Genomic DNA, 24951 nt, shown 5'->3' on the forward strand with positions numbered 1-24951 from the left:
AGTATACCTTTGTGGTAGAAATCTATGCAAAGACAATCCGAACTTCACTGGCTGACTGAGTATCACCCAGGAATTATTTTTTCCTGAATTTTCTCAGATACTACTGGGCCAAGATGAATTCTGCATGGTGCTCAATGCTACGTCCTTGATCATATAAAACATGTAAGCATATCCACCAGCTCCTGAGTAGTCTCATAATGTGTTAGTAGGACTGTTCGTGGACATCACCTGCTGGATTCTTCCTTCCAACTCATTAACGCTTAGGCTGGTTAGTCAACACTTACCAACTTCTCCTAAACTCTGTCTTCTATTTCCCTGCACAGACCTCCTGTTGTAGGAAATATAAGAATCCAAGGACAAGCTATAATCGACTAAATATTTAGAGAGCAGTCCTATTCTCCTGTCTTTTCATATGCTGTCAATTATGTCACTCAAGTATTTCCTCTTATGTACCACGTTCAAAGCTCAGATGTACAATTTATAGTTAATTATAATTACCTTGCACTTAAAAGTGTGTTTCTTTCAATCAAATTGTTTTCAGACTTACCACATTTGTATTTCACACAGTTACAGATATTTTCTGTGCTGTTCTGAAACTGTTCGTCTATCTGAAGTTTCTGCCCCTATGGGTATAAAACCAGAAAAAAAAAAAAAAAAAAAAGAAAAAAAAAAGAAAGAAAAGGAAAAAAAAAAAAAAAAAAGATAAGTAAAATGACAGTGCTTGCTCATTTACATTGATCTTTTTCTTGTAAACACCTTTTCTCCAGGATTCGAATAACAGTATCTCTTGCCCCTAGAAATCTACTTTGGTTTCCACTTTGATCACCCACAGTGACATTAAATTTAGTAATGGGATTATTTTTTTTACACCTGAAAAATAGCAGCAGTCATTGGTGTCAGTACAGGAGATACGTAGGACAAAGAAGACTATGGCAGGCCAACACCATAATGCAATGGCTTGCCTTTATACACAACTCTCCATACAGTGTGGAGCGTATTTTTTCGGGGAGTAACTTAATGGATGTAAATAGTATCACAACAGCATACGTGTACTTTTTAATTCTTCCTTTTATAGTTTACATGAATGCGATTGAAGACTTTCTTCCCATTCCTGATTCATTGTGCCTAAGTTTCTTCATCTATAAAATGAACTAACAACTGTGTACTATTTTCAGTTCCTGCCTAGCATTTCAAATTAGAATTTTTATTGATTATTCCCACTGCAGTATTATTTTTTGAATATAATATCCAGTCCTGACCGAGAGCCTAAGCCAGCAATGCTAATAAGGATTTTTGCAATGCAGAACAAATCACAGTAGAATACAATTTTAAAAGTTTTGCTGAGTCAATGGTCTGGGTGCATGATACAGATTAACATATGCACTATGACAAATAATATTAACTAAACAGCAAGCTTTAAAGCATTTAGTTCTGACAATTGAACAAAATTCTGCCCTTGGATTCATGAAAGCAGTTCTGCTCTGCGAATACTCAGGGCAGCATATGGTCATAAAAAATTAAGAAATGTCAATACCATACAGTCATTTTATTCTGCAAGACATTAAAACTTAAATGGCTACTTAAAAACTGAAATAATTTCTTGCAAAACAATTTAAAAATAAAAAAAAAAAAAAGAGAGAGAGAATGACATGCCATTCCATATTTTACTGATAAAACTATTAGTAAGATACTAACAAATATTTGTATTAACAAAACAATAAAAGCATAATGGTAAATACAATGGATTCCATACCAGTTTACACTGAGGCTTAGGGATCGTTTCACATGCACATTCTAAAACAAAATACAATTATAGAAACAATGAGTTAGAAAGTTATATGCAATTTCTTTAAAACAGAGCATCACAGAGAACAGAAGTTCCACATTTTCAAGTCACCACTGCAGATGCCTTGCAGGTACATATTTGAAATACACCAACCTGGGGAGTCCAGAATTATATCTGTTTTTTAATACATACTGAAAACTAATACCAGCTTCTGTGACCACCTTTACATATGAGAACAATTTACAGCATTTTATCATCTGCAGTCCATCTGAACATGTTGAAAAAAAATACAATTATTCTAGCCTCTAGCTATTTTAAATCAATGATAATCATTATAATCAACATAAAGAAATGGAGAATTGTGTTTAAGGCATCACAGAGAGATGTATGATATACTACCACCTTTGTAAACTGTCAAATTCCTGCCTTGTGAACACCTCACAATTTATTTTTCTTTAAAGCTGTAAATAATTTACTAACTGTGACTTTACACTGGTTGTTCATAAGATGGTCACCCTGGTACAACTGGTTTGTATGCATGGCAGATAACCATTTGCACAACTTAAAGTCTATGTCTTTATTAATTTTTAAGACTTAACCCCAGGAAGCCATAGCTCTTGTCAGTGTCTTATTTTCTAAGTCAACTAAAATCAAAAAAAGTCATTTTACCACATGTCCGAAATGGGCAGCACTTCTCTGGGCTCCATACCTCCACCAAAGACATGCCTAGCATACACTTGAATTCAGGACAACGATGTATTTCACAAACTAAAATTAAGGGAAATAAAATCCAATAAACAGAAGGTCATCATATTTTGTCGAGCAGTAATATGAATCAAGAGATACTAAATGGCTTATTTGTAATGAATACTTTTAGAAAACATCTTACTTGAAAAGACAGATGATCAAAATTTAACTGTTAGCCATCAGGTAATAGTAGTGTTGAGTACAACTGTCCTAGGCAAATATTTAAAACAGTTTTAAATCTCCAGAATTTGGGGTCTGAAATTTGTCTCCATTATATATATACATTCAGATAATGCTTTAGGCATGTCAAGATTTAAAAGGAAAGAGTAAACAGATTATAGCTTGCTTATATACACAATGGAGCTTTCTCTCTAACCCACCATTTTTTGGCACTGAACATCCACACTACAAAATTTGCCATGTTCTCTGTTACTTAAAATATCAAAATCAAGTCAAACTTACTACACTGGTATGTAGGGCAACATCTCTCTGTGGTGTTGTCATCCACAATAAGAACTTCTCCTTCTTGACATTTGGGTATTTGATCAGAGCAAGCCCCGCATGCTGGAGAAAACAATTATTTAAATCTAAAACACAGGAAGAAATTTTACTACTGCCTAGGAAACACATACTGGTAAGTTTCTCGCAGACACATATGAAAGAGAACAGAGGTACTTTGAAGTCATTCCTTCCCTACACAAGAGGCTAATATTCAGTGCAGCTTGCCTTTTATTTGTCCCTTCTATTAAATGGAATGAATGCAATAACTCTTCACGAGTCAGATCATACCAAACAGGATTTTCTCTCAATTTCTTTTGTTATGATTTTTTTTTCCTAGTTTTTCTCTCCTGCCAACTCACCCTGTTGTTTTCACGAGTGCTTCTTCTGCTAGGACTATAGAATACCTTTGATCCACAATTAAAGGCATTTCCTGTGAGCCCAGCATTGTCCTCCCACTTAAACACATAGCAAAACTACAGTAGGTACATTCTGATATTTACTCAAAGACATCATATCAAAAAAGAGACAGAAGGACGTTGTGTGGACAGAGAAAAACCAAGTGCAGCATGCTGCTATCACATGCTCAAAGTGACTCCCTGAATACTGTAAATAACAGAAGCGTATTTAAAGTTTCCTTTGAAGGTTCAAATTTTTGCACTTGGAAATGCTACTGAAGATGACAGCCTATGATTCATAGAAATCTACAAGCAAAAATGGAGTCCATTCAAATGAAGCCTACAGGACATATAATTATCACATTATTTTCCTACAGAAAACAACTCTATGGTAACAAACAGAGCTCCTAAACTGATACCAAAAGTGCAATTTCATTACTGAATTAAGTTGTTAAGGGTCGACCCCAAGGAAACTGAATAAATTTGCATAATTCTCTCATTTCCCATCAACTAAGATTGGCCACACCTGATACAACACCAGGATATAGGGAGCAAAAGCACATACAATTTCAGTCTTCTTTCAGATAAAACAATCTTACAGCCAGTCCACACACTGTGCACGGACAGGCACTCAAAAGCCCTCAGTTGCTTCACCCATGGACTCCACCATCACATTACCCAAGAACACTACTCAGTTGCACAAAGCCACTCTATGATTTTTGGTGGTTGTTGCCATTTCTTATGTTCTGTAAACCTAAATGCCACTTTCAAGCTTTACTGTGTTTGGAGAGCTGTAGAGAGTACAAAGAACCTTAGCTGAGAAGTTATGAGCAGGCATCACTGCATACACAAAAACACTTAAAGACTCAGAAAGCCAGGATGTCGTACCACATATATAGGATATGCAGCAGGTACTCTCTACACGAGCAGCAATTAGTGTTTGATCCTCTTGACAGCTTGGCATCTGCTCCATTGGTTCACATTTTGCTGGATCACATTCTGAAAAAAGCACAACAGATTATTTCTTTACGTAAAGTACACCATTCCTCTTTAGTTATGCTATATGTGTAAGAAACGACAATGTAGAGCAGAGAAATACTACAAGATCCTTTAGAAATCCTTTTATTTTGTATCACAAAGTGATACACACATCCTTGCCTGAACATTAAACAAAAGACTCGTTTATGTCTGCACCAACCAAGGCATAGTCCAACCCTGAGCTTTTAGATGAAAGACATTTTTTTAAATTGACATATTAACAATGATGTCTAAGTTAACTTTATTTTGCTAAAAAGTTGATCTATTGGTTTACTGCCACACCTGATAACACAGTAAACTGTGTTATCTTTTCAAAAGAAACCTACCGCAAACATAGTTGGGACAACAGGATTCTTCACTGTAGTAAGTGACCAGCTTTTCCAAGCCATTACATTCTGGGATTAGGGATTCACAAAGGCTCTGATTACAAACTATTTCATAAAGAGAAAGAAAAAAAAAAAGACAACTTCTAAACTACTTTATGCATTAATAAGTTGAGTAGTGTAAAGCAGTATTTGCAGTTTGATTTTGATACCCCAAATCTCCAAAGAAACACTACAAACTAGCAAAAAAAAAAACAACCAAACAAAAAAAAAAAAAAAAAACAAAAACAAGACCAAGATCAGAAGTGTCCAGTATTTGCCACACTCTCTGTGGAGGCAAAATTAAAGGAGAGCTGAATTTTTGTGAAATCTCCACTTAAAAAAAAAAAAAAAAATTATTGCGGAAAATTCATTGCAACAATATCAACCCAGCTGGCCAAAACAGGAAAATTTGCAACTCGTTTTGAATATGGACTTTCTAAGCTAAATATGAAATAAGAAAATATTAAATAAAAGCTTTTAACCTTTTTTTTTTTTAGTGTTGACTTTGTAAAGTCATCTGGTATCTTTTTCTAATAATTAGTTATATCATTGATTTGTATTTGGACGTTAAAATAGCTCATTAGACTGTACAGCTGAGAGGAACACAATACATACCAAATAATCACAGCTTTTTCAGTTCTCAGAACACTTCTCACCTCCCTTTCCCTTTCCCCCAAATCCCACTAGACATTTAGCCAATGGTACAAAAATTTTACAGTTTTCTGCACAACCTATAAATTCAAATAATTACCATACACTTCAAAAATAGGATGTGTAACAGGAAAATAAAACACAGTGAAAGGTTATTTGAAAATTTCAGTGAGTAATATTCATAATTATTAAAGAATACTTACTACAGATCTTCTGAGGACAACATGTATGATCACCAGGAACAAGCAAGGCCACTTCTGCAAATCGCTGACAGTCTAAATTGTGGATATCTGAACAGTTGTACTCCATTGGAATAATAGTCTCACTGTCAACACATTTTTCCATACAGCAGCCACTCAAAGAAGTTTTCCAGATCTCACCCACAGCATGAGGTGCTCCTGAGCTATCTGTACAAGCTAGATCAGAGCAAGAGAAGATAGAAGCCATGCCTTTTTATTTCCAGTTTTCACCACCATTTTCTTCCACAGAGGGTACAGAACTATAAAAGTTCCAGAGTTTTTAAGGCATCACCTATCCATATTACCCCAACAAAAAAAGTTAAAGAGGAAACAGTCTGAGACTGAGTTTGTATGGGAATGCAAGACAGAATCACACAGAATCACACAGAATCACACAGAATTTCTAGGTTGGAAGAGACCTCAAGATCATCGAGTCCAACCTCTGACCTAACACTAACAGTCCCCACTAAACCATATCCCTAAGCTCTACATCTAAACGTCTTTTGAAGACTTCCAGGGATGGTGACTCCACCACCTCCCTGGGCAGCCCGTTCCAGTGCCTCACAACCCTTTCAGTAAAGAAATTCTTCCTAACATCTAACCTAAAAGTCCCCTGGAGTAACTTTAGCCCATTCCCCCTCGTCCTGTCACCAGGCACATGGGAGAACAGGCCAACCCCCACCTCGCTACAGCCTCCTTTAATGTACTTATACAGAGCAATAAGGTCACCCTTAATAAGGACACTCAATACCCTCCTGAGGATCAGGGTCTCCACTTTGTTTTGAGTCTCCACTGCAAAGCTAGGCACTTAAGATCCCAATGTGATTCTTTGTTTTTAAACCTGTGATCTGAAAAGAACTTGCTTTTGTATTTCACACACATCAAAAGTATTATTAATTTACAGTGCTTTATGCAATCTCTTTTTAAAATTGCATCTTTCAGATTTGTGTTGTTAGTTTTAAGTATTAGTACACAATTCGGTGTCCTCAGGCAGAAATGTAATGAAAAGAATTATCAATGCTGGCAGATAGAAGATAGGATGTATATAATCCAAAATGTGTAATTAACGGTTGCTGCATGACTTTTGAATTCCATTTAGTATCATTAGATGTGACTCCTTGGCAAAGGGCAAGGTGAAAAGGAGGCCAAGACTAACATACTTCAAATAATGGAACACATAAGCATAAGTAAAACCTACCATTTTTAAGAGCATCCTCCAGCTGAGAGAAGTTGAGCAAAGTCATATGCCACAAGGACATTTCCTGCTTGCCCACCTGTAAAGTTAATGTTTACTGAATCCCCAGAGGCCTCAACTGAACAACATATGCAAAGCCTATGCAACATCAGACCAGGCCTGGATAATGAAGCATCTGACCACCAGCTTGCAGACAATAAAGAAGAAAATCACATCAAAACATACCACATTTTTCTTCAGGAATACAGAGAGCAGTGTGGGCTCGGTGCAGGATGGTCCCTCCAGCACAGACACAGCCTTCTGTCAACACCGAACAGGTGTCTGAGTCCAGAGAAGCAACCTCATTATTCTGACAACTATCTGGAACCTCACAGGCAGCTATACAAGCCTGGTAGGAGAAGTTTTCAGAGCAGGGGAAGGCTAGAAATGAAATGAATCAGTTATCCAAAGACCTAATTACATGAGGGTGTACTACCTAAGAGATCTACCAATCTAAAACACTGATACACATCTTCTACGTGACAAACTCAAACAAAAATAAATTTCACAGGCACTTCACTTCTTTGTGGTAACATTTGTATCAGGCCTTGTTTTGCATTTTGGTGGTAGAGATTAAAAAAAAAAAAAAAAAACAAGCAAAAGTGTTGACACAAAATAATTCATACTTGAAAAACATTTACAAATACCAGATTTATAATGGTACACAGATTAATAATGCAGTGTTTTGAAACACATCAAGTACTTTGCAGTGGATAAAGAAAACACTGATTACTAAAGAGCAAAACATAGTCTTTTACAAAAAAGATACATGTAAAGGCAAATTCAGCCTTGTTTTATTTGAAACAAAAAAGAATGGCGTGAATTCATTCCTATATTTAATAGATATTCACATTAATCACTCTCTTGGATGAGGTGTGTTATTTTAAAGTCCATGGACACAGTTAAACTTAACATTCTTTATACTATTAATGCAAATTCATTGGTATGTAATGAGTGCATGCTGGAATGAATCGATTTAACCTTTGCTGTTGAAAACAACATGATGGATCAAAACTGCTTAAATGCGGGTCACATACAAGCTGCATATATATGGCAAAGAGAGAATGACTACGAATGCCAACACTGTTTAAAAAACAGTCCATAGCGTGTTAACACGTAGTGACCACAAAATCCAGCTATGACTTCATTGGTCTTCCCTCCTAGGTGTGTACCACCAGATACACTGTGATATAAAACCAAGAGAGCATGCATCCCATCATGATGGATGGAGTAGTTAGCTATATTTACAGATATATTTTGTAAGGTCTCATTTTAAACATCTATTTGCAATTGAAATTCACACAAACTTGAATATATTTTTTTATATCTGACTATTTTTAAGCTTTAGACTCCATGATTATTGGTTTTACTTGCAGCACATTATGGCATGCCCATGCCCTGCTGATGACAAGTATACATGTAGGTCGCATTTGGCCATACATTTTAATATGCTTAACTTTTCCATCTGCGAACTGGCTACAATGAGCCTGATTCCTTTTGCACAGTTTTTTCTATTTTATGATAAAAGCTGATGAATTTATTATCCTAATAATAATTTCCAAGGTACCTGAAGACTCCAGGAGCAGTGATATTTTCAACTTACAGTAAGTTATTACTAAGCAGGTTTTGTCTCAGCAAGCACTAGAGATATGCATACATGGAGAATACTTACGGCAGTAATCAGAGCTCCTCCATTCTATACAAATATTAAATTTGTTGCACATTGCCACATAAGCAGCTAGTGAGATGCATGGATTTTGAATGTACTTGGTGTCTTGAACCCATATATCACAGAATAGCTCAGGTGGAACCTAGGAAGGAAAAGATGAAAAATATTGTACCTTCATAGAGACCCTGCTATGTAGCAAAAAGATTGACCTTTGTAAATACCAGCTACAAACAACTAAGGCAAAAGTTCTTGGTTCATAGGAAAAAGGGACCATCTGACTTTATTGGTCTACAGAGTGTCTACTGGTATTTAAGGGAAGGTTTCCTGAACATGTTTAAAAAAAAAAAAAAAAAAAAAAAAAAACAGAGAGAAAGAGAGATGTCCTTATACTCTTCAGTTTCATTTATTTTAAATGCCAAGGCAAAAGCTAACATAATTTTTCTAACAGAAGACATAATTACTAGCTGTACTTCATTCTTTCTCCCTATGTGCTTTTGTTTGGTTTTGACTCCTCTTCATCAAACCCAATAATATGCAAAAGTTGAAATGGTAAACGAACTCACAGGAGCACAAATAAATGTTTTGTTTCCACAGTTTTCTACTTATGCTTACTTTAAAGGGTCTGCTCAACCCTCTCCTCATGGTAAGCTGGAATTCCTGCTCTCTACAGCCCTTGAGAATGCAGGCCTTTACATTCTGCACTGTGGTCTGAAATTTGTTAAATTACTGAACACTTAAATATGAAATAAGTCCTAAAATTACTTTATTTTACTTTGCTGTACATCCTATTGATCCAATTGAATTATCTGGGACTGATTTATAGATTAAATGCTATTACCAAAACTAACAGAGATATATTAGGAATTCTGAAATTGTCAGTTGCTTATTGCAACTCTCCAATCAATTTGCTGCACTCTTCAATTATTTTTATCTCGCAACTGAAGAGACAAAAAAGTATATATCTCATTCCATAAATGTGGTTACATGTAGTCCCACATTAATGAAACTATCAAGTATACAAAATTCTATCACAACAGCATCTCTCCCAAAATGTAAGCTTCCAAAATATTTAACATACATAAGGGTGACAGCTGCTGAAGGTCTGGTTCGAAATCAGTCTTAAGCACTCTGAGCAGTCCATGAATGAGCAATTAGTTTCCTGGTGCCTGTCTTCTCCAACATACTTTAATGTGTCTGGCACTTGCCAGCTGTCTATAAAAGTCGATGGAGCATCACTTTTGCTTAACACTGTCCTGTTGGGTAGCATCAGGTCATTTTCCAAGCTTCTATCACAAAGACCTATGTATTACCAAAAGAAAAAAGAAGGTTAACACTGGACAGTTCATTGCCAAGTATGTTTGAAGTGGCATATTCAAACAAGTAAACTGCTTTTAAAAAACTTACACTAAGCAAATAAAACAAAAAGTACACATTTTTCTAAAAAATGTACACAATATGGCAGTATCACAACCCACAACAGACATGCAAGGTTTTGTAGGATAAAGATATAGGAACTTCACACAAAGTGAATTAAAGATTTATCTGAGAATTGCACGTGCATGAAACAAGAACTATCACATATCAATGTGTTGTTCAGAGCCCAGCAATGATGTGCAAGCTTCACTGCTGAGTTGCACAAGCACTAAAGAAAAAAAAAAAGAAAAAAAAAAAAAAACACTTTAAAAAAAAAGAAAAAGAAAAAGAGGTTACAAAGCACCTCCATGTATAGCAACAAATGAAAACTGCAAATATTATCTCAAAAGGCAGCTCCCATTAAATGTCAAGATGCCTATCTGATACTGTACTTCAAAAGTGTAACACCTTCTTTTATTTATGCTTCTGGGCAGTGTTGAACACCTTTTGGCTTAAGAGCTAACATAAAAGTGCAGCTTTTGGCATTTCCAGGTACATTTATATTACCACTCAGCAGGAAGAAAGCAATCTTTTATTTATTTTATTCACAGAAGGCAGCATCGCATCTTGTTTCTGTTTAAAGTAAGGTAGCTGGCATTTTCAAAACACTGGGGAACAAAGGAAGCAACATAGAGCACATGGAGAGCAATTTGGTTAACACAGAACATCCAAGTATTACAACAGTCTCTGCTGGAAAGTCCTTTAAGAGCCAGGCAGTACAAAAGCGGAATGACAAAATCAGTCTCCCATTCTTTCTTCCTAATCACAATTTCTGATGTTTTGTATCAGATTTCTAGAAAGCATTCTTCTGATGTTTCAAGAAACTTTAATAACAATTCTAAAGATATCTGTTCAGCAATTACTGGTGAATTAAACCTTTTTCTAGAAAATTGGTGTTTTAGCATTTTTCACTATGAGCTAGCTGCTGACAATCAGTGATATAGCGATAAGCATTCAAGAGTAAAACAGCTTTTGAAGCTGTAAATATTAATTGACCAAAATAAATGTAAATATTAATTGACCAAAAATGTTTCTGGTTGAATATTCAGAGGTTGTGAGTCTATGCAACACAAACAGGAAGTACTGACTTGAGTTCTGAGAGGTCTGAAGGAGGCCATGTCTGACTTAACTTTTTCCAGTTTTCTTGTACATTGATAAGAAAACACAGCAAAATTAAGGTTTCACGTTCGACTTGGCTGGACCTGGCTGCACCTACAATGACACACTTGCACAGTTTCACCAGTGTTGTTACAGAGATATCCATAATCCCTTGTGACCTCCCTCATCTCCCATACCAGCTCTTCACCACTTGCCATGTTTGCCTGATCCAGTCACTGTTAAAGGCACTGCTGTCTGATGCAGATACTTCCAAGGGATACTCGCTGCTACAAAACTGTAATGGTGCCTTCAGTTCCATGTTTTACCTGAAGCTGAGAAACTAGGATCTACTGGTACTGCAGATCAGCCTAAAGACATTCTGAGAAAGCTCGAAGACAAACAAATGTTCGCATTTGCAAACAAGTGCAGAAAGCATGAGAGCTCATTGTAGACTAATTTACCCTGAAAAGGTGCAGGGTAACCTTAAAGCAGGTTCTGGTGAGTCACAACAGACAGCACCATGCATGCAGGTTTATACAGAGAATCCCAATCAGAGATGAATGCCAGAAACACATGACACATTCTCCAGAGAAGTTGTACATAGAACACCAGCTATGGGGACATGTCATCTTGCTAATGGACCGTGTAAGCCAGGAATGTAACATACTTAATTCTCCCCATCACAAGAACCAAATGGGTAAAGGCAAAAGAGAATTTCAAGTATAACTTGAATCGGGCCTACTAAAAAATATAATCTTTACATTCTTATTTCTGTTTGATCTAATTACAATTAGCTATACAGAGAAAGAATGATATTAAAAACAAAGGTCAGAACAAATTACAGATAATAACCCAATTTCAAAATGACAGTAAATTCAAACTCTCTTCCTTTGCAAGAAGCATTACTGTCCACAGGACTTGGAACTTGACTGTGCTATCACTGGTATTTGATACTGAGCTACAGGCATTTGCCCTTTCTGAAACTGGCAAGATTTCCACTGTAATTATGAACTCTGTAACCCTGGTTTCCAGCTCCAAATTACAGCAGATAAATTTACAGATTCAGGTGTCACAGTAAGGATATAGAACAACACAAAAACATGCTTGCAAAAACTATAGCACTAGCAGCATATTCAAGGTCATGGTTTTTACAGAAAAGTAACTACATGAAAAGATTGAGCAGACCTAACAGAGTGCAGTATTGCGGTTATTTAACCCATTAGTATTAAAAAATTTCCCCTGAACTATTTCCTCTAACAGATAAACTAAGATAGATTATCTCAAGTTAACAGTTCCTGTGAATTCTGACCTTTAGAAACTGAAAATAGCACAGATCACTTCCTATCAGATGGACAGCAAATACTAAATCTGTAAATGACCTTATTTGACATTACAAATTTATGTCTGGCTTACTTATTTAGGTTTGGTTACAGCAATTGTGCTTGTGATTCCAACAGGCTACATTCAGAAACAAAACTGTCAGTAAAAAGTGAATACATTGATAGGTATCAAATGTTATTTCAACAACCAACCAAATTATTAATCATTTCATGTTAATAGGTGTTTGTTTGTTTCATTTGCAGTGGTCTGCAATAACTCTTTTAAGCAAGATTCTACAAAAGATGTAATTAGGAAAATGTGGTTCCTTATCAAAGCATCTGAATATCTTTATTTCTAGCAGTACTCTATACTTACCACATAGTCCCAAAGCTTTTGGTTCTCTGGTAGTATTGAACTCTATGATCATCACACCTGTGTTGTGAAACCACTGAATTCTGATTTTTGTTGGGGTCTCAACTGCATACTTGAAGCCTGAATCCTCTACCTTGTATCCATATTTTCTAACAGTAGGCCAAGCAAATCTTGAATTTACTGTTATCTAAAATGAACACAGAAGAGTTTAAATGTCAGGTACCAAATGCTGTAGGTGGAAGAACTAAAGTCATATTTTCAACAGTTCATGAATCTATCTCCTAATTTAAAAAGAAGCTAGGCTCATCTTCACAAAGATATCTAGGCACTAGAGAACAATCACTCTAACGGCCTTAATCTGTGACTTATCTCATTAACTGTCCTTTTACCACAGTTTGTCTCTTTGAATTTACATGTTTACTAAATTCCCAAGTCCTAACAATAAAACACACTACCTGCTGTGTCTTATGCTAAACTTCCATATCCACATGATAAGATAGCTGATGAATAGATAGCAGATGTTAGCAGAAATAAGATGCTATCTAGAAGGCAGAGAAAATTAAAACCTCAAAGTACTTACTTTTCTACTTAAACGATTTATAATAATTTGGTTTGATACATAGGTTAAGTTCAACATTGCAAGGCACAGGGAAGTTGAATTTGAATTGTTCTGTGGAGAAAGCAAAAATATATAAACCAGAGTGATAATGTAGAAAAGCTTTATACATTAGCTGTTTATTATTTTTAGATACCAGGACATTAAGGATTGTTTGTGTATATTTTTAAGACAGGAAATCTGCCGCTGTTTGTAATTTCAAGTTTGTAATACAAGGTTCATCTGGATAAGTCCATTTTGCAAAATACACACACAAAATATTATTGTACTTAGGAACTGTGTTGTATCACCCATTCTCTAAATTATAACAGATATAAAGGTTTTCAGAAAAAAAAAAAAAAAAGTACAGCAGAATAGCTCTTTGGACATTGAAAAATAGGAACTACATATCTTAAGGTAAGCAAAAAGAGGACTGGGAATGATGAATTTATATGATCAGTGAATGGTACAGAAGAAATGGATCAGAAATATATGCACACAAAAAAGAAATAGCATTTAATATAACAAAGCAAAAATATGAAAAGTCAGAACCAGATCTGCTTTGTTATACCAATCATATTGAACTTCTAGAACTAACTTCGATAAGGTACTACACTATTCATGACCAAACCTTGTGTGAATATTTATATGGATGTCAACATTACCTAGCTTTCACAGAAGAGGCTGGAGTTAAAAGAATTTTGTAAAGGCAATTATTCCACACTCATGAGCACTTAACTTTTCATGACATAAAGCCAAATCTCTACACCACCCACTAGACACGATATTCTGTAATTGCTCCTTGTAGGGTTTTTCTCTTCTCTCTCTGAAACGGCAAATACTTGCCCCTGTCCGTGTCCAAGACCTAGAAATGCACTAGGTGGTCTATTTTTTTCTGACAATACTGCATTCTTTTAGGGATCTAAAGATCGGTGTTTCTGGTGCAAATTTCTCCACATGAAAATATTTGAAAAGTGATACAATGAAATAAAATACATTGCTAGGTTGTGCTAGCCAGCATTCCTTGAAACAAAATTAGGGTTGAATGAAACTTAGTAAGGAATTCAAGTGTGTTAATCCTCACTCTGCAAGGCAGTGCCTGATGAAATGCCAAGTGAGCTAATGCAGCTTCAGAAAGTTCTTTCAAATTCTACATATTTTCTCTTTCGCACAGTAAAGTCAAGTGAAGCTAGATACACAAAAAAATAGCCCTCTACAATGGTACTTTTTACATACTGGTGGGAGTGACTAATAAATGCATATCCATTTAATCTCACAACATTGCCTGTTTTACACATAAAATAAGATAATACGGACCTACCTCTCACCTTCCAGCTGTTTCAGAATAAAATATGCCCATACAATTCTTGCAAAGCATTGTAAAGTGCAAGTACAATTCATAGATATTGCATAGGATTGAATAATTAAACACAATTGCATACAAATATTATAACCTTTTATTTAGAAAGATGTGCATTAGAGGAATATATGTGTAGCTCATTCCCAAGATACATCTTACTACCAGTACTGAACATCCTTTGTTAGCTGATAAACATTAGTTACCATTCTACAGTCAAGGACATGGATGCTTATAGTTTCATCTTGAGTTTGACTAACAATGTAGGATGCTTCTTTGAATAAAGCCAGATGATTTCCATCATAGGTTACAATGCTCAGATCAGAGAAAATTGTGCAACGACCTAAGAAAAATAAGAATAAAATAAATGTATTTTCTAACTTAATAATGTATTTTCTAACTTATGCTACTTTCCGTAAATACTAAAAAATAGAAAGATAAAATATTGAGTTATATAAGATTAAATTCTTTGCTGTACAGTTTAACATATACAGCACATTTTCAGCTATATGTCATCACCTTTGCTTGCATCTCTGTAAAGGGACAACAGAGTCAAATTCTTCATATTCTAGTGGGACAATTTGCAGTTCTCTGCAATCAGTTACTTTCTTACAGTTCTTGCCAGCACACTTTTGTAATTTTTACAAGCCCTAAACTAGAAAAAACATGGATGGCAGTGGATCGTGCCGGGTCCTTAATTCCCCTTTAGTCTTGTTCCTAAGGAGGGAGCTCTTGTTGCATGTTCCCTTCTTTTCAGACTTACTGCTAAAGCTTTTATGTTTCAAATGGTTTGGAGTTCTACTCTTAGTCATTTCATATTCTAGATTGTAAGTGGAAATTTGCATTGCTTACCTCTGCATCCTTTCTTTGCCACTATGGATTAAATTTAATTTTCTTTAAGGTTTGGATGCATCCTGCCTAATTCCACGTAATTGAAGGGAGTGACTACAGTACAGCTATGCTTCTAGAGTCCCCGGGCTGTTAACGGTGATTGGTAATGTACTCTAGGAGTGTTCTCATCCTGAAGTATATATACAATCAACCATAAAATCCACTGGCTATATTGACTATGTCTCCTCTGATTAGACAGAACACAGGTCTAAGTCAGGCAAGTCCATTGCAGATATCTAAAGCTGGATAAGATATTCATCTTACATTAAAGGACTATTTTGATTTCATTTAATCAGGTGTAGAACTACATTTACAAATCACATTAGACAGCAAATAACCTGCACAATATGGAACATCTTTTTCTACACCATGGTTATAGAAGTGTTAGTTCTTAGCCTTCTTACATATGCATTAAATTGTTAACTAAGATCACTTTAAAAGTACTGCAAAATTAAAACTTACATGCACATTCCCACTTTGGACAGCATTTGTCCCCATTCATTTGAGTAGCAAATCCTAAAACTCCACAGCTGGGTTGAGTTGCATTGTATGGGCAGTTCTGCGACTTATTGACTTGGATCAGTTGTCCATCCAAGCAAATGTATTTTATGCACTCATTCTCTGTGATTGGCTAAGGCACATTTAAAAGACATTGGTTACCATTCTTATCAAGCTAACATTACAATGTTGCAGAGTATTTGCTCAAAAGGGGGCTCACATTCTTCAGGTACAGAATACTTATGGTGGAAGATTTAAGTGAAACGCATCTTTGAAAATTTGACCATTCTGAGGACAGTTTAAAATTCAGTCCTGTTGTAAATTGCAGAACAGATATATATATATATGTTTAACTTTAAAATAAAATGAGTTGAGAATAAAAAGGATGGAAGAACAGAAGTAGGAAGAGTAGGATCTGTGGGAAGGAAGGCTACATGACAGAAAAATATTATTGAAGAACATAAAGAACAATATTTTGCCAAAAATATTCTTGTAATAATCATACTCAGAAAACTGTTGCCCAAAACGCAGTGCATTATAGCACTTATGAAAATCATGCACAATTGAAGTCACCCAGACTTAAAGATATAACTGTTAAAATAATAACTTGCCCTGTTTAATGCCGATATTTCATATCCTAAAGATCAATACATGTCTCACAAATAATGATTTTATCAGCGTGTAAAAGTAAGCCAGATATATTCAAAACCAAACAGATAAACATGTATAATATTACTCACTGTACAAGTCTGGAGAGTTGCTGTTTCTCTAGGCAGAACAGAAGTTGATGTTGTGACTCCTAACATGGCTTCAGCTGTTGACAATCCATCAGAAAATGTTGTAGTCAAACCATAAAGTGGTTTGGTAGATAAGTAGGCAAATGAGGAAACTGATGGAGCTGTTGTGACATTTGAATGGTCAGGTATCATTAATACTGAACTCACAGAAGGTGTTTGTATCTCAGATGTTATTCCAAGTTTTGAAGTTTGTGTAGTACTGGCCAGTGATGCAGGTATAGAAGAAGGTTTCGGTTCAGAGGATGAATGTATGGTGAACAGTCCTGACACACTTACATTAGAAGGAGCTGCAGTTATGTTTGTGAAATATGGAGAATAAAACGTCCGAGGTATTTCTGAGGTAATGGTAACACCTTGAGTATGGACAGGTTGCATTTCTGTCATTAATTCCAGCTCTCCAGATTTTTCTGTAGCAGGGGACATAGGCTCTTTTGCTTTTGAAGTAACAGAAAAATAGGATGGCTTCACAGAGGTTGTGATGGATTCTGTTACAGCTTTTGCTTTGTCTGAGGTTGCTGATATAATAGTGATGTTTTGCTCTGTACTGCTCATCACTGAAGAGGCTGAAGCTGCAGCTGATGTATGGACTGCAGCTGAAAACTCTGTACTTCCTAGAGAAGTGGAACTGTAGGCAGTGGTTGAATGTGTGACTTGCTTTGGCAACACTGCAGTTTTCTCTGTAGCACTTTTACCCATTGATATGGATACTGTTGAAATCACAGGGGTGAAAAAGGCACCTACGGATGACTCACTGCCCATCACGATGGGAATTTCTGTTGTTTCTGGTAACAAAAGTGAAGAAGTCAGAATTTCTGGTGAAATTGTTGTTGTTTCAGGCGTTTGACTTGAAAGAAGTGATTCAGTAACTGAGGACTGCCACGTGAATTTTACACCAGTATCTGCCTTCTGTGTAGAAAATGAAGGAAAGGCATCTTTTTTAATGGTTGAAGAGGAAGTTGCAAGCACTTCTGGTGAAGAAGGGAGAATTCTAGTACCAAAAGTCAAGTCAGCTGTTTTTCTATCTGGGCCTGTAGACTGTAAAACAGAAGTTTTTGGCATATACAGCTCTGTAACTGAATCAGTTAAATGTAACTCTTTTTCAGTTTGTAAAATAACTTGTGTAGGACCTAATGAGGTAGATAACACACTTGAATGAATGCCTTTAGGTAGGAAGGTAGTTAAGGGGGGTGAGGAAGTCAATTCTACCATAGCTTCAGTTGTGCTTAATAGAATTTGTGGCTGATCAGTGGATTTTGCTAGAGTTTCTGCAGGATGATGGTAAATTGGAGTACTGCTTAGGCCTGTCAAGGAAGGCTTAGAAGTCTGATGAGCAAGTTTTGTATCTGTTTCAGTCGAAAAATGCAGTATAGTCACAGCCTTAGTAGTCTGTGCTGGAAGTTTATCTTCTGAAGATGTTTGTTGAGGGAAGGAGCCCACTGAAGATGGAGTAAAGGATTTCTGAGCTGTGGAAGTGGTAGATTTTACTGTATCTGTTATACTTTTGACTGTAGACTTCAATGCTGTAGAAACTACTTTAGTTTCTACAGGGTATTTTGGTGGGGTTGTTACTTCCAGCATTACTTGTGTTAAAGAAGGTGAAGAAACTGATTTATCTGCTAGATACTGAGAGGTAGAGAAAGTGTGAGACTTTGTTAATGGAAGTACAGCAGAAGTGGATAGAGTTGATTTTTCTTTGTCTGTCATTGCTTTGGTTGTTATATGCTGAATGCTGAATTCAGAGGACGGAGAGAATATAGCATAAGTGGTATTTAAAATGGCTCTGCCTGGCAATTTGTCATATGGTACTGTTGTTATTGGACTTGAATGCTCTGCTATAGTGGATAAAGTAGAGAAAGTCAGGAGTGAGGAGGTCTTTTCTGTTCCTAACTTAGATTTTGTTATAGTTGTTCTTGGATATGAAGAGATGGGTTCATGGGATGTTGTACGTATTGGACTGAGAGCTGTCAGTGATGCTTCTTTTCCGTATGTGGGTAGTGAAGGAAGAGAAAGATTTAAAGAGGTGAGAGACCTTGGTGGTGAAGAAGGGAAAGTAGATGGTTTTCTAGGGGAGATGCTAGAAATTCTTTCCACTTCTGATTCTTCAGGCTGTGTGGTTAACAATGTGGTTTCAGTTGCTCTAAGGGGAGTACGTGGAGATCCAGTGAAGGACGTTGTTTCATCTGACTCTCTTTTTGTAGCTATGAAAGCAACTGTAGTGGTTTCTTTTGATGAGATAAAGGTTTTCTTTGCTGATGTGGTAACACTACCTGAATATGACGAAGTGCTTGTCTTCACTGTACTTAAAGCCAAAGGTGATGTGTATTCAGTAAATGTTTTTCCAGAAAACAAAGTTGATTTTGCTACTAATTCAAAAGGCGATGTTATTTTGGATGTTACCTCAATAGACAATGGTGTCACTCTGGTAGTCTCAGGCAAAGCAGGATATTTAGTGTACAGTGTAGTCAAGAGCTCTGTTATGTTTAGAACTATGTGTGAGGGATACCCTGTTGTTGACACAGTTTTAAATGTTTTTTTTAATTCACCTAAAGCTGGAGAAGCAGGAGTAGGAACAGACACTGAAGGTCCTTTTGGAGAAAGAGTGGTGGATTTTTCAGTTTTAGAACTAGGACGCAGTGAATATGGAGGCAAATAGGAACTAGATATATGCTTCACACGAGATGCTGTTTTGAGAGTTTCCTTTCCATGAGTTGTAAATGGTAAAACAGTTGTTTCTAATGATTTCTCTGGAGTTTGCAGAGTTGTTTTCTTTGGACCTAAGGTTGTAGTGAAAGGTACCCCTGCAGTATCCGTCAGGTGATGAACCATTTCAATAGGAGGTTTTGTAATTGCCTCTCCTAATGAAACAGGCACTGTGGATGTTGGCAAAAATACAGTCTTTCCACTTTGTTCTGTTGAAGCATTTGCTGTTTTGGTTGTTTCTGAAGATGCTGGTTTTAGCAAAGACAGAGTAGTGATCACAGGAGAAAATGATGTTACTGTAACTTTACCTACTGTGGTAGAAGACTGTCCTATGCTTCCTTCTGTCCTTTCTGAAGTTCCTGTTAGGTTCACTGATGATATATAGGAAGGCAAAACCAGAAGAGGTAATGTGGAATATCGGGGCTGATGTGCAGTAGTTTTTTCTGTTCTTGATTCAAATGAAGGGGGTGTAAATGTTGTCAGCCCTTCTGTTTTTACTTGTGCTTCTTTTGTGGGAAGTGTCTTCATGGCTATTTCTGATATTTCCATTATTTTAGTTTTGACTGGCAATTCTGTTGTTCTAAGTGTGGTTGGTGTCCCAGTAAAAGTAGAAATTGATTTGCCTTCTGATCCTGTGCTTTTAGTCACTGCACGTGTAGCAGTTACTCTGTAAGGTTCTGTAGCCCTCAATAGCTTAGTGGAACCACTGCTGATCAGTTGTGTCTTTGTGGAGGTTTCTGAAGTGGCAACAAGAGAAGACAAGCTTACATTAGATTTTGCTGTCACAGACGTTCCTGTAGTTCTCCCAAATGACGTCATTTCTGCTGACTGTGAAGAAATATATGATGATAAAGTTATGTCTGGAAGCGTTGTATTAGTTGTTACAGCTGAAAATTTAGTTTTCCCTGTAGTTGCAGTGAATTTCAATTTTGAAGCAAGTGTTGTTTCTATGTCCTTTGCTTCAGGTACAGGAAATGAAGTTACCACTTCACTGATCACTGTCGAAGTTGTACTTGATGTTACGTGTGAAACTGCTGGTGTTTGAAAGATGGTTGGTAAAGGTGGACTATCATCTGCAGGTTCAATGCCTGAAATAAGACACAAATAAATGACAGTCTGGTATTTACAAATAAATTACAGACAAAGCTAGCGGAGCTAGAAGGAATTTACATTAATTCATTTAGCTCTGATTTTTTCACATGCCTTTATACTTCTAAACTTCATAAAATTCAAAAATAAGTTAATTCAGTCATTTTCTCCACATCTAATATTACTGAAATGTTTTATGAAGAAAGAACATTTTTCTTATTTTAAAAGTACTCCAGTTTTTGAGGAGTGAAACTCTTTCTAAACTAAACTAAACTAGATGTTCAGTGAAAACTCAAACATTGTTGTGGTGGTTTTACCATGCTGGGCAGCTAAACCCCACAACCGCTCTCTCACTCCCGTCCTTTAGATGAGGAGGGGGAGAAGTAAAGCAAAGAACAACTCACGGGTTGAGATAAGGATAATTTAATTAAAGGGAAATAATAATAATAATTAAATAAAGATTATTATGAACTAAACAATTTAACTAAGGGGAAATAAAAAGGGAAAGGGGAAAAGGGAGGGGAAAAGGGAAAAATAAAAAGAAGGGAGGAAAACAAACAAATAAAATAAATGTAGGCTATATGGAAGTGCAGAGGAAAGAAATTACTCTCTACTTCCCACAAATGAGCGATGATTGACCACGTCCTTGAAGCAAGGCCTCAGCGCACGTAGCCAGACCCAGTGCAATTGTGTAACTAAGATCATAATTACACAAATTTAAACACCCTTATTTGAAAAATTGAGAAAAACATAACCTCGGACATTAATAAGCTAAACATCATACATAATATATATATATATATTCAAACATACAGTCTTCAAAATACACGCATCTTTGAGTGATTTCATCCAGCAACATATTGAGAGGACACACAGGGATGCATCCTTCCACTCTAGAAAAAAAACAATCATTATTAACTAGTTGAAGAGTATCGTCAACTATCAAGCATTTAATTTTATGCAAACACTATTAATTTATAAAGTAGTTTTGAGTAGAGAGCCTTGTTCTATCTAAATCTCATCATCTCAGTGTACTCCTTCAAAACATCATTGCTTACATTCCATGGCTTACATTCTCACATAGACCTAAGCTAAAGCATGAACTCAGTGATATTCAGCCTGAACGTTCACAGGTTCAACGGTAACTATTGTCACCTAAGAAATGCCAAAGCTTTTTTGCACACCAAAATCTACATGCCACTTTTGCAAAACTTAGTACAAATTAGTAAAACAGGAAAGAAAAATTCCAGGACAGACACAGTTGTTGAAATGCCATAATTGAGTGTGGTGAGGCACTGGAACAGGTTGCCCAGAGAAGCTGTGAAACACAACCGGCCCAGGAAGTTTTCAAGGCTAGGTTGGATGGGGCTTTGGGCAACCTGATCTAGTGCAAGGCATCCCTGCCCACAACAAGGGGGTTGGAACTAAATGATCTTTAAGGCTCCTTCCAACCAAACCATTCTAAGACTCTATGATAATGAAAACACAGGGGTACAACTATCTGAAACAACATTAACAGCATTTCTTTTTACTAATACACTGTAATACCCTCCAGCATGAAAGCTACAAATATACTTGTAATTCCAAACTCTGGCAATACTCATCTAACAACTGCTGTCTAGAGACGTCATTTCTATGCAGCTGCCACAGCAATTTTTATTTCACTTATTTTCTTCTTCATTCATCTCCTTCCACATGAATACAGATCTGCTGTACTAAGCCTACATCTGGTCACTCATATGCTTATTATGCTCTTTATTACACAAATTACATAATTTTCTACTTGCAAAAACTTACTTTGGTACTGCCTGACAGTTTTGTCCCAAAGGATCCCTGCATGTTTTGAAACAAGGACTTGCACAGGCATCATAATGCCATTCACATGCAGAACGTGATATAAGTTTGTATTTGGCATCTGAAAAACAACCAAGATCTGTTAATCTCATATATATCTCTACAAACACACACACATATATATATCACTAAGAAGCACAGCTAGTTCACTGCCGCTCTAAAACTTCTACTGTTTCTACCTGTATTCCCTACAAATAAAACTGTTAATATTTTTTGACTGTTTAGGTCTTTGTGAAACATAGAGAAACAGTATATTGCAGAGTACTGGCTCTGCAACCTGTATTGCGCTTTGCAGTATAAAACATGCCATGTTTACTGCATTTACAATCACTTGAAAATAAAGCCACGTAAGTCAGAGCTGTTGTTTTAAAAAGCTTTTGAAAAGCATAACAACAATGAATCTTGTGGTTATTCAATTAAAATGCAAAAACAGGATAAAGATTCAGTACAATTCTTGCTGTTACAATCAAAAGAAAAAGCACCAATTGGAAACACTGATATAATTTATAACACAGTGTATCATAACTGTGGTTTGCCTGGTGTTAAAATTAGCTGAGATAGGTGTACTAACTGTTATGATACAATTGCATTTTAAAAGCTAAAATGAACACAAATAACCAAAGCAAATAATCTGGTATTAGGCCAATTTAGTCTCTTTACAACAATGCATCTTAACAGTTGATCTTCACAGAAGCACTTTAAGATAGGCATTCCAAGAGAATAATTGAAACCTAAACCATTTTGAACCTGAAATTCTAACTGGTGGTCAAAGCAACAGAGAAACGATCATATTTTGTCTTGGAAATTTTAACTGAAAATATATATTTCAGCAAACAAAATGCTATCAAAAAATAAAACACACAATGGCAAACTGAAACCCAACAAAACCAACCAACAAACCCACCCACCCACCCGCCCAGCCAACTTGCCTTCAGAAAATCTATGTAGATAATGTTTATTGAAATGCTTCAAATCTGGATAATTGAAACCCAAAGTACAAATACAGGTAAAGGAAGAGTTAAAATTCAGAGTGAAAATAAACATAAGTAAGGATGAGTTATACAATACTTATTAAATTATGCAATGACTACAGAATGAATGTAAAGATGACAAATCAATGGACTCAGTCATAGACTGAATATAAAACCTCAGAGAAACAAAGTTTCGGCAATCATACGGGTGGCATACATGGGGGCATACACTTGCATGTTCAAATGCATTACATGCTTTCCTTTTCACTGTATCTCTGTCCCATCTGCATGCAGAATGGTTTCCCATATCAATGCTGGATGTACTCCAGTGGCTTTTCCTAGTCTGTGTGACTTATGCAATCCGTCTGGATTTTGGTACCTGAACTACAACAGCCCACCTCAGCTCCTTCCTGTAGCAGCCAGGGTAGGGCATTGGCACTTTCCTTACATCTATACCTAAAGAAAAACACCACCATGACATATTTGTCCCCTCTAGAATGCTAAAAGTGGTCTGAAACCTATGTGGTTCAGAGCCTGTGAACAATAGCTGCACTTGAACAATATTTATATTAATGACCAGAAAGAGAATGCTTACTGCTTAGAAGGACTTTCCATTTTGGGTCTTTGTAAATCTTTTGGCTTTTAAGTTTTGCTGATCTTTACTGATACACAGAGACTAGTTCTTTTACACCTTCCTCGCGACACTTATCTTTCCTGGAAAATCCCAAGAAAACATTTTTCCTGCAATTTAGCAGCCTCTGCAGTTATGGTTAGTTACTCCTCTGCAATTATTAACCATAAATGTCTTCCTTTTTAGTACAAATAATTATCTTAAATCAAAGGTATAAATCAAACTCAGACACCCACACCCTTATTAAAGTAAGAGTGTGTATGTTGCCATCTAGTGTTTTAACACTTTTAACATTTTGTCCTACACAGGGACACGGGTGCTGCTTTCAAAAACATGACTCTTAATGACAATAACAAATGTATTTACAAAGTTACTATCCTATACAGAAATGAGAACACTTCCTGAATTAATCTGTTAACCTTCTTGTGAAACTGACTTAAATTATGTAAATCTAATGGAGGAAAGGAATTATTTCCATACATTTTGGAATGTCTGAATGACTGATGCATCAGGTTTTGCATTCACTGACAGGTCAGAGTAAAAAGGTTGAAGGACAAATTATATATGACAAAAAGAACACATCTGAGACCCACTGGAACAAGCATTCACTACCCATGGTAACAACCCACTATCACACTATATTCTAGCACAGTCTAGGAAATCTCATTCATCAGACTACCTTAGACTAGGTATGGAGACAGATCCATAACTTTTAACTCAACAGTAATCATAACAGAAGT

General features: G+C 36.2%; 1 protein-coding gene across 1 annotated transcript in view; it reads right to left on the bottom strand.

The window, feature by feature from the left end:
* OTOG (otogelin) overlaps window positions 1–24951 on the bottom strand; it is a 107950-nt gene that overhangs the window by 11234 nt on the left and 71765 nt on the right. The window contains exons 34-50 of the mRNA XM_027459061.3: window positions 22553–22670; window positions 21569–21648; window positions 16910–20754; window positions 16134–16302; window positions 14987–15123; window positions 13409–13498; window positions 12832–13015; window positions 9704–9924; window positions 8629–8767; window positions 7143–7337; window positions 5687–5899; window positions 4794–4898; window positions 4318–4428; window positions 2996–3097; window positions 2456–2554; window positions 1754–1794; window positions 548–623 (exon numbers count right to left, since the gene is read on the bottom strand). Coding sequence (XP_027314862.3) covers window positions 548–623; window positions 1754–1794; window positions 2456–2554; window positions 2996–3097; window positions 4318–4428; window positions 4794–4898; window positions 5687–5899; window positions 7143–7337; window positions 8629–8767; window positions 9704–9924; window positions 12832–13015; window positions 13409–13498; window positions 14987–15123; window positions 16134–16302; window positions 16910–20754; window positions 21569–21648; window positions 22553–22670 — 5925 coding nt within the window. The remainder of the gene's footprint in view (window positions 1–547; window positions 624–1753; window positions 1795–2455; window positions 2555–2995; window positions 3098–4317; window positions 4429–4793; window positions 4899–5686; window positions 5900–7142; window positions 7338–8628; window positions 8768–9703; window positions 9925–12831; window positions 13016–13408; window positions 13499–14986; window positions 15124–16133; window positions 16303–16909; window positions 20755–21568; window positions 21649–22552; window positions 22671–24951) is intronic.

The sequence above is a fragment of the Anas platyrhynchos genome, chromosome 5, assembly GCF_047663525.1.
Source record: "Anas platyrhynchos isolate ZD024472 breed Pekin duck chromosome 5, IASCAAS_PekinDuck_T2T, whole genome shotgun sequence".
In the NCBI taxonomy this organism is placed as follows: Eukaryota; Metazoa; Chordata; class Aves; order Anseriformes; family Anatidae; genus Anas; species Anas platyrhynchos.